Consider the following 11,525-nt stretch of genomic DNA (forward strand, 5'->3'; position numbering starts at 1 on the left):
CTTGCCATTTATGACAAGATGGATGAACCTTGAGGGCATTATGCTGAATGAAGTAAATCAGGCAGATAAACACATACTTTATGATCTCACTTATGTGTGGAATCTAAAAACAACAAACTCATTGAAACAGTAGAATGGTGGATGCCAGGGGGAGAAGGCTAGGGAAAATTGGGAGATGTTGATCAAAGGGTACAAACTTGCAGTTATAAAATAATGTTTTAGAGAGTCTAATATATAGTGTGGTGACTACACTTCACACTATTGTATTGTATACTTGAAAGTTGCTGTAAGAGTAGAGCTCTAATGTTCTCACCATAATAATAGAATGGTAACTATGTAAGGTGAAGAATGTTAAATAACAGTATTGTGGCAAATATTCTGTATCATATCATCACATTGTACACCTTAAACTTACACAACATTTTATGTCAATTATATCTCAATAGAGCTGGAAAAAAGGTACCTTCAAAAATCTATAGTACATATCATACATGTTGGTGAGTTATTTGATGTTAATCCAGAATTATCTTCTCAGCAATGAATTACACTTTCTTGAACATCCCAAAATATTTGTTTCAAGGTATGCGTGTGTGTGTTTGGGGGGGGTGGTTACCTGAAAGTCCAAGTAAATTTTATCAACCACCAGGCACAGGCTTGTTTATATTGTAAATTACTATATGTTACTATAATAACAGCCAAATAAGATTTCTTTCAAACAAGTGACCACTTTTTATTTTATAATAACTTGTATCACTGCACTGCTGTGCTTTTTTTAAAAAAAATTCAATTAGCCAGCATATAGTACATCATTAGTTTCAGATGTAGAGTTCAATAGTTCATCAGTTGCACTGCTGTGGTTTTGTATTGTAGCATAAATCCATGTTTTCACATGATTCTTTAGAACCAGGTTTCTCTATCCCTAGTAGGCTTCACTCTGCCCAATCATCAGTAATGAAGCAAAGATGTCCCTGATCACTCTTCCTGTTAAACATTGCACAAGAGTGGTGTTGTAGCTAGTGAAGGAACCAAGAAAAAAATGCCAAAAAATACAGGAAAGGGAGAACAAAATGTTCTTCATTCACAAAGGGATGATATATATCTAGATAATCCAAAATAATCTATATAAAAATGTTAAAAGTAATGAGTAAATTTATCAAGAACACTAAATACAAGAACATATAAACCTCAATTTTTTAGAACAAGATTATTTAATTTTTCCTGCAAAATATTTTTTTCAGTACTAATTTTGTGCATGACATTGTTCTAAGTTTTGAAAAAGGTGGTAGGCAGATCTGTTTCCCAAAAGGATTTAATTTTGAAAGTCTAAACCATTTCAGATCTACATATGCTCTGTTGTACATATAAAAGATATGCCTTCAAAAGTCCTAGACTATGATTTGGGACAAAATAATTCCTAAGACAATTCCCAGTGGCTGAGCCCGCATCCTTAGGACCAAGATCTATCTGATTCCTAAGTCTCTTTTTTCTTATAAACACACACAGGAAATCAATTCTCCTCTGAGACTATAGTAGAAAGAGATAGTAGCAATTAAGTTTTCCCAGCTCCCAACTTTAGAATCTCTCTCTCTCTCTCTCTCTCTCTCTCTCTCTCTCACACACACACACACACACACACACACACACACACACACACAGAATAGAAAATTGCCCTCCTCCACTTGCCTCCTCATGGCCCCAATATAGGTATTAGATCTCTCCAGCAGGACCAAAAGCATCACATAGACATGAGTATGACTTAATCTGTGGATATGTCTTCAGTTTCTTGAAGAACTCCAGTAGCTTTCAGGGTGAGCACATTTCTGAATTGGGAATGCATTCTTCTTATTAAAGAAGTGGGTGCAAATTATGACAGCTGAGCTGGGAGGAGGCATAGAGAGTTGTCAGATAGTGTTGAAAAGACACAGTGTGCCCTACTATACAGCTGCTTTTACGTACTGGCTTACGTGCTGCATTTTCACTTTGGATAAAAACATTAATATTTCAGCTACTGAAATTTAATTCTTGTGAGGAGAATTCTAAAGAGAGGTAATCAGTCCCACTAGCTGTGGAAGCTAAAATGAGCATTTCCAAGATGCAGTGGAAGAAAACAGAAGAGTGAGGACAGCCTTATTCCATAGTTTTCTGTTTTTCATCCACTTTTCCTTTTAGGAAATTGCTTCCATTTCATTTCGTAGTTATAATAGTTGAATTATTTCTCAATTCAAAGGGCTTCTAGATTTCATATGCTCAGCCTCAATCTTTTAAAAAATATATAAAATTTTATAAAAGACATATGAGGAGAGCAGAGCCAAGTGTATACAGTCTTAGATTTCCAACAGAGACACCTCTCAAGTGGCAGGGAGGTCACTTCTCATATGTCCAGGAGGTACTATTAATTTTGGCATTGATATTTTTTATTCAAAGAGACTATTTTCCTTTCAACATCCCACTATAGGACTATCACCCTTATCTCACTACTTGTACATTTTTTTCTAAATTATCATATTCCAGCCCAACATAACCTACTTCTTCAGACTTTTGCATCCTATATGCATCCATCATATGCTCATAACTTTGTTCCTATCTCCTCACATATACTATCACACCAAATAAATATTCTCCTCCTTACTATTAAATGTTTTGCCAATCCTTTTTTATGGGCTTTAAAATGTATTGAATATCTCCCTTATACTAGAAAAACTTAGTTTTGGAGTTTATGTAGGCTGGGAAATATTCAATTCTATGGCTCCCTGAAATTGTGATATAGGGAGAAAATAAAGTGCTATGTTCTAAAGGAAATGTCAGTTGTTTTAGTTTAAGATGATGAGTACCTCCATTCACATTGGATTAGACTAGGGTCCATTGGAAGAGACTCTAACCTTAGAACAACATTAAGGTCTTATAAGTTACTACATTCCCAGTGATTCTTCACCCACTGTTTATGGTGGTAGTGACCCAAGAGCAGTAATAGGTGGCCATTTGATGATATTAAAAGGAGATTATTATGTTTTTACCTTTAAGATCATTTTATGATTCATAGTTTTCTGAATTTAAGTTTCTTCCAAACCAAAAGGGTGGAATTTGTGCTAAAATTAACCCCTTTAAATCGTTGTCAGGGTAGTCCACTAGTAAGACTGATTACCTTAGAAAGGTGAGCCCACAAGAACCATTGAAAATTGTTAACATTTTAGAATGGAATAGGTACCTCTGACTAAGATGATGAGCCCTTAGCACATGGCAAATATTTCCATCAATCCTTGATCATCCAGTTGGTCAGTTAGTGACTAACTTCAGCCTGGAGAATGGACTGCAAATTATGATAACAAAATCATGACAACCAGAAACCCCAGACACATCCAGATCCAGCACATCCATTAAACTCAGTCAGTATATCTTGTCAGTATCTAATGCTTAAGGCATGGGCCCAAACTGTGTATATGTCACATAGTCAACATAAAAGACCGTATCTAGTGATTGATCTACAAGCAAGACAAATTAGCCATTATGAGGAAGAAAATCCTGCTGATCAGTTACTCTCTGAACCTCTTCCTTCTCCTCCTCCTCCTTCTTCTTCTTTTTTCTTTTTTTTCTGCTTACAGAACAATTCTGTAACTGCTGTACCATGAACTTCCAATAGATGTTATGTCGTTCCTAAATGGCACCAGCCTAACTCCAGCTTCATTCATCTTAAATGGCATCCCTGGGCTGGAAGAAGTGCATTTGTGGATCTCCTTCCCCCTGTGCACCATGTACAGCATTGCCATCACAGGGAACTTTGGCCTTATGTACCTCATTACTCTGAAGAAGCCTTACACAGACCTATGTACATCCTCGTAGCCCTTCTTTCCTTCACAGATGTGCTCATGTGCACCAGCACTCTTCCCAATACCCTCTGCATATTGTGGTTCAACCTCAAGGAGATTGACTTTAAGGCCTGCCTGGCCCAGATGTTCTTTGTGCACTCTTTCACAGGGATGGAATCTGGGGTGCTCATGCTCATGGCCCTGGACCGCTATGTGGCCATCTGCTACCCCCTGCACTATGCTACTATCCTCACTGATGCGGTCATTGCCAAGGCTGGACTCCTCACTTTTCTTAGAGGTGAAGTACTTGTTATCCCTTTCGCTTTCCTCACCAAGTGCCTGCCATACTGCAGGGGCAATGTTATACCTCACACCTACTGTGACCCCATGTCTGTGGCCAAGATATCTTGTGGCAATGTTAGGATCAATGCCGTCTATGGTTTAATGGTTGCCCTCCTGATTGGGAGCTTTGATATCTTGTGCATCACAATCTCCTACACTGTGATCCTTCGAGCAGTTGTGAGTCTCTCATCAGCAGATGCTCAGCAGAAGGCCTTCAGCACATGCACTGCCCACATCTGTGCCATTGTCATCACCTATGTCCCAGCCTTCTTCACCTTCTTTACTCACCGGTTTGGGGGACACACTATTCCTCCACACATACACATTATTATGGCTAATCTGTATCTACTTATGCCTCCCACAATGAACCCTATTGTGTATGGGGTGAAAACCAAGCAGATACGAGAAAATGTCATTAGATTCTTGCTTAAGGGAAAAGACAATTCTCATAACATTTAAGTAGAGTCTTCTGAGAGGTTAGAATTCTCTTAGCCAGGTTGAAATCACCAAGTCTCTAAGGAAGTCTCCAAATGAAAGCAGATATCTGGCCACAGGAAATATTTCTATGGGACTTTAATTCTTCTACCTTTTTTTAAAGGGTACCACTATGCCCATTAGTAAAGACTTTCTTTCCTGAAATTCCATGTTCTTCAAAGATTCTTTTTTTTTTTTTTTTTGAGTGACCAAACAAGAAGGGGGAGCTGCAGAGGGAGAGAGAGAAGCAGGCTCTCCATTGAGCAGGGAGCCCAATGCGGGGCTGGATCCAGGACACTGGGATAATGACCCCAGCCAAGGCAGATGCTTTACCGACTGAGCCACCCAGGCACCCCTTCTTCAAAGACTCTTACTCATAGGGGCAGTTATTGGATCTCTAGGATTAGAGTTGAACTTTTAAAAAATTTTAAATCCCTGGGAAACATGAGCCATGTTCATCAATGTCTGTGCTAATTTATTTATCTCAGCGTTCTCCTGCCAAAAATACTTGGAGTTCATTCTTCTTTCCCAAGTTCTTTTCTCCTGCTTTATTCCCCAAGTTTATCAACTGTCTATCCAGCAGTGCATACCTATGTTCATCAGAAATCTTCTAAAAGATGTAAGTTGCAGCATATTCGTAATACCCAGAACATATATCCTTCAACATCCAAATTGAATAAATAATTGTAGTCTATTTCAAATACAATGTTGAGTGAAAGAGACCAAGTAATATATATTGTGTGATTTCATTTAGATAAAGTTCACAAGCAGGCAAAACTAATTTTTGGTTTTAGAAATGAGGATGATGTTTAACTTTGAGTATGAAAGTCTGGGGATTGATTGAACAGGGTATGAGGAGTGCTTCTGAGGTGCTGGCAGTGATTTAGTTCTTGACCTGAATGGTAATTACAAAGTATGTCCACTTGGTAATATTTCATGAAGCTGTAAACTTATGATGTGTGCTCCTTTTGGTGTGCATATTATAGTTCAATAAAATATTTATTTAAAATAATATGTCTTGAGCACACTCTCTGAACTCTCTAAACTGTGAAACATTTTCTTCCTTGCCTCCTGTGCTGTTTGTCTGTCCATGGCTTACAAAGTATATATACTTAATTTCTTTCCATAGTTTGCTAAATTTAGTATCAATAATATGCATATTTGTATGCTCAAACAACACAGACGAGATAATCATTAAAAAAAATGAAAACCCCCATCTTGAAAATCTCTTCCATCTAGTTCCTTTCCAGAGATAGCCTCTTAAAAATATTGTGTATGTTTATAGCTATTTTTCTTCTTTTTGGTGATTTCTTCTTTTATTCCAAGCTATGTTTGAACTTTAATTTGACTACAAACTACCCTGTTATAGACAGTGAGGGTTGTAACTCAATTACAATATCTGTCACCTGTGTGATTTGTACATACTTATTTGTGTGTGCATATAGTGCGTACAGGTATACACACACAATGTGTGTCTCTGTAGTTTCCTTCTTTCCCTACTACTTCCAACCTCAGTGCTAATCAGATATATTTTTAATTTCCTGTTCTTTAAAAAATTATTTATTTATTTATTTGAGAGAGAGAGAGAGAGAGCGAGAGCGAGCGTACAAGCAGGGGTAGCAGCAGAAAGGGAGAAGTCGGCTCCTTGCTGAGCAGGGAGCCCAAAGTGGGGCTCGATCCCAGGACCCTGGAATCATGACCTGAGCTGAAGGCAGACACTTAACCTACTGAGCCACCCAGGATCACCTTTAATTTCCTGTTCTTAATATCAGTACCATTAGCTACAATTCTAGAAATCTTCTTAGATTTATCATTCGATTGCAATAGCTGAAAACTAATAAAACAGTATTTGAATTACTATAATTATACAAATATTGATATGATTATTGGATATAAATGTATATTACTTTATAAACAGGTCAGGATTACATTCCCTTCTGTATCTGTCCAATGTCACCATCCTTATTATTTTTGCAGGAGAATATTTCCAGCATCAATACTTTTCAGAGATATCTGATAATGTATTTCACCCATAAAACAATGAAAGGATTTCTATGGAAAAAGGGCAAGCAGACAATTAGAAAATGACTTTTATAACAGAAAAGAATGACTGATGGCAAAAATATGTAAGGGAAGGAAAATAAAGTTGCAAAAATCTCACAGAAAGAGAAAAAAGGCAAGGCAATATAAAATGTGAAAAAAAAATAAAGAAATATGAAAGTTCTGTCCAGGAGGGCAGAAGTCTCACTTTTAGGATTTACATTAAAAGTGAAAACTGTTCAGGCAAAGGGAAAATTTTTCCAAACAACTATAAAATAATATTCCCTATAACAAAATTAAAAATTTGTATTTTAAGGGTGCCTGGGTGGCTCAGTTGGTTAAGCGACTGCCTTCGGCTCAGGTCATGATCCTGGAGTCGCAGGATCCAGTCCCGCATCGGGCTCCCTGCTGAGCAGGGAGTCTGCTTCTCCCTCTGACCCTCCCCCCTCTCATGCTCTCTCTATCTCATTCTCTCTCTCAAATAAATAAATAAAATATTTAAAAAACAATTTGTATTTTAAGAAATAATCAAGAAATACCAAACTACCTAGAAAATTGTTCATAAAAACTCAAACCTGGACATGCTACTATGAAATTAAAGAACATAAAGATAATGTAAAAACCCTTAAAATATTCAGGTGGAAAACAAACATTAAAATGTTAAAAAAAGTAAATTCATATTTCTGTAATTGAAAAGGTTCCTTACCAATAAATATTGATGCTGGAAGATCATAGCCATTTTCTTCCTTATGAAAATAAGTAATTATTAGATACAATTCTATTCTCAATTTAATAACCAAATATGTGAATGGTAAAGTTATTTTAGATATGCAAAAAATGAAGAAAGGAGATCTGTGTAACTACTTTTCTTACAAAGTTATTTGAGGATGTACTCCAGCAAAATGACAGAATAAACCAAAACATGCTCATACATGGAATTCAGACATTAGTGGTTTCAGTCTAGGAAAGGAAAAAAGAATTCCCAGCACTCTGAATGAAGAAGATTGAAGATGAGAATAATTTCTTGTAGACCAACTTTCAACGATTATTCTTGTGTTCAATTTCTTCTGATTATATTACTAGAAACTTACACATTCATACACATTCGCTCCCTCCCTCTCTCTTTCTCTCTCTCCCTCCCTCCTTCCATAACAGGATTAAGTATCATTTATTTAGACACACTAGGAATTAATTTATCCTGGATACTTTACATGCATTATCTCCAATTTTGATTCAATTCTGCAGATAGTCATCATTCACTGCATTTTATTTTTAAGGAGACTGAAACTTGGATGAGTTCATTAATTTGTCATAGGCTACATAGATTTTAGGTAGAGATTTGGGATTTGAATGTAGAAAACTCATGTTGTTTCTTTTTTTTAAATTGTATTTTATTGAAGTAAAAATACTTCACATGAAATTATCCTCTAAAACATTTTAAGTGTACAGCACATTTGTTGACTGTACATACAATGTAAAGCAGATCTCTAGAGCTTATTAATCTCGCCTAACTGAAACTTTATGATGGCTATTTAGTAATTTTCCCCTCTCCCCTGTCTTGGGAAACAACCATTCCACTCTTTATTTTTATGAATTTGACTATTTCAGCTACCTCATAGATGTGGAATCATGCACTACTTGTTCTGTCACTGACATTTTTCACTCAGCATAATGTCTTCATGGTCATCCATGTTGTTGCATATTTGCAAAATGTGCTTCTCTAAGGTTGCATTGTATTCCATTATACATATATACTACATTTCTTTATCTATTTAATCACTTCCTTTTCCTACTTTTCTTTTTTCCCCCTACTTTTTTTAAATATATGTTACTTTAGTATCTCCTTGCAATTTGATAGGAGGAATGTCAGAAAGAAGACAGCAGTTTCTTCTTTACTATCACATAACCACATCTTTATTTCCATTTTCTTGAGAGGGATTATCTTGTATAAATTTTAAAAAGTGATTAGAAAAAACTCATTTAAGTTAATGTGTAAGTCACCGAGAATTGATTTGTCCTTTTTTAAAAAGTTTATTTTTATGAGATATAATTAACACATAAAATTGTATAAGTTTAAGGTGTTCAACATGTGTTGATTTGATACCTTTTTATATGTTACGATATGATTACCACCATAGTGTTAGCTAACACCTCCATCTCCTCACATAATTATCATTTCTTTTTGTGGTGAGAGCACTTAAGATCTATTCTCTCAGTAAGTTTGAAGTTTAGAGTACAATACTATTATCTATAATCACTATACTGTGTCATATCTCCAGGATTTATTTATTAGTCAAACAACATATACCCATTTCCTACTCCCCTAGCATCTGGTAAACATCATACTACTCTGCTTTTATGAGTTTGGCTTTTTTAGATTCTATATATAAATAAGATCATACAGTATTTGTGTTTCTTTGATTTGTCTCACTTAGCATGATGCCCTCAAGGCCCATCCATGTTGTCATAATTGGTGGGATTTTCCTTTTTTCTCATGGCTGAATGATATTCCATTATGTGTGTGTGTGTATATATCAATACACTATTCAATGATGAAATGGCCCGTGAATTATGATCCTGATTTTTTTTAAAATTACATATACATGGAAATAAAGACCCACTAAATCTTAATAGCAGGTATTTCTTGGTGTCAGAAGTATATGTTATTTAGGGGTGCCTGGGTGGCTCAGTTGGTTAAGCAGCTGCCTTAGGCTCAGATCATATCCTGCAGTCCTGGATAGAGCCTCTCATAGGGCTCCCAGTTCAGCTAAGGATTCTACTTCCCCTCTCCCTCTGCACCTCCCCCAACTTGTGCTCACACACTCTCTCTCCCTCTCTCAAATAAATAAATAAAATCTTTTAAAAAAATGGAAGTATATGTTACTTAAAAAGGTTTTAATTATTACATTTTTCTTATTTTAAGTTAGGGAGTATAATATTTTAGAAATTTGAATAACAAACAACTAAACATTTATTGATTGTAAAGTCACACACACACATACAATTTGCTTCATTTTTAACCACTTTAGACAGAATTTCTAACTTGTAATCTTAATGGTGAGATATCTGTACCATGGGAATTCCCTTCTGCATTGCCCTCATTTGAGGACCAGCTATGGTTTAGTGTTTTATTTTTCCTTCAAATATATGAAGCTTTGTTTCATGCTTTCCCTTGGGGCTCCATTGTCTCTCAGGTCTCTTAAGCACTGTCTCACACAGAGACTTGGAAGTCCTGAGCATGAGATTATGCCCTTCCCATGGGAAGTCAGCCAGATTAAGCACTTCTGACCTAAATTCTATGAGGTGAAACCAGGGTGCTACCTTCATATACATTCCTGGGCCCTCACCCTGGCATGAGCACCTCTCATACTCCTTATCTGGAGCTACACTGTAGGTAAGCTAATGCCTTCCAGATATTTTGATCCTAGGCTACTCCATGATAAAGCCTTGGCTTTTTCCAACCTGCCTGTGTGATCCTCGGGATCAAGGGCATTGCCCTGTAGAGGATGTTATTGGTGATTTTTTAGGCTAGGGAAAATTAGGAAAGTAATGGTCATTCCACATTCAAAGCAACAATAGTACTAACAAGGGATGTGTGCTCTTCTGTGGGAAGAGAGAATCTAGATGATATCAAAATCTCTTTTACAGTTTAGGGAATTCTTCTGTTTATGTTCATTCATTTCACAAATATATGGTATAATGACAGAAGCAGAGGATTAGAATAATAATCCTAAAATGCCGTAGTTCAGGGAAAGATAAATAGGCACACCCTTTTCCCTCAAAGTCACTAGCTCACATTTCCCCACCTTGTTTCATTTCTTCAATTCATCACACAACTTGCAGTCAGCCAATCTAACTCCAATTAATTTAATTTTAATTCGGGAATTGTCCTCATTCATGGGGTGAAATAGGTGGGAGATTGGCCCATATAATAAAGAGCTTATAGGTCAGTAAAGGGATAATAAAAATATACAAATAGTTCTAGCACAGGTCTTCAGGTTAGCATCATTATAAAAAATAGGGAAAATAATGGAGGTACCACAGAGGAAGAAAGGCAACTTTCAAGTAGAGTATCTGGTTTTGCTTAAGAGAGAGGGGCTGTGTCACCAGTATTTAGTGTAGGGAGCACAGAATTCTGTATCTTTCAGCATGCTATAAAACCTACAGAACGCTGGTTATGTAAAATGGCCATGATAATACTGAATTAGCAGACTCATTATAGGAATGTGATTAAATTCATAAACGATTTTAGATAAGTAGGTAAATATATTTTAAATAGGCAAATATAGAAAACCAAAAGGTATTGCTGCTGTCTTTTCTGAATGCAAGTGAGAAGAGGTTTGAGTTGCTATGCAAGTTGGCTGTTTATGCACAAGGTAAACCTAAAACAACCAGAGCAGAGGCAAAGAAAGGCCTTATGCACCTTGCCAAAGCATTCATTGCCTGACACATGGTAGATGCTTAATGGAAAATTTTAAAATTTAACAAATGGAATTGCTTAAGTTAATTTAGGGTCCATAACTTGAAATATTCAGGCTTGAAATATTCAGTGATAACATCATAGGTCAATAAAAAATTGAATTTGACATTTCAGGAAAAATGTTATAAAACAATAACAAAAAAAATTTGAAACAATCTCAAAGAATCTAGAACTCTTTTCTCTGGATCTAGCTTTTTCCTGACATTCTTTTCTAGGGGATCATGGAGAAGATTCTTCAGGTGTCCGATACAATTTTATTCTGTATTTCAGACCCTAAATTCCAAAAAAAAAGAAAAAAAGAAATGTTGTCATAGGCCATCTCTAGAGAAGCATAGCGTAGCATGGAAGGGAGAAGAAAGTGAGAAAGCAAGGCTCCTTGGCCTTCC

At 36.2% G+C, this 11,525-nt stretch overlaps 1 protein-coding gene across 1 annotated transcript; it reads left to right on the forward strand.

The window, feature by feature from the left end:
- The first annotated feature begins 3,642 nt into the window (after window positions 1-3,642).
- LOC112806144 (olfactory receptor 52N1-like) lies at window positions 3,643-4,604 on the forward strand. The gene is given in 2 exon segments (XM_025848449.2): window positions 3,643-3,793; window positions 3,796-4,604. Coding segments are annotated over 2 exon segments (960 nt in total).
- The last annotated feature ends 6,921 nt before the right edge of the window (window positions 4,605-11,525 follow it).

This window comes from Callorhinus ursinus, unplaced genomic scaffold, assembly GCF_003265705.2.
Source record: "Callorhinus ursinus isolate GAN/ISIS: 27379988/994484 unplaced genomic scaffold, GSC_fseal_2.0 scaffold49, whole genome shotgun sequence".
NCBI lineage: Eukaryota > Metazoa > Chordata > Mammalia > Carnivora > Otariidae > Callorhinus > Callorhinus ursinus.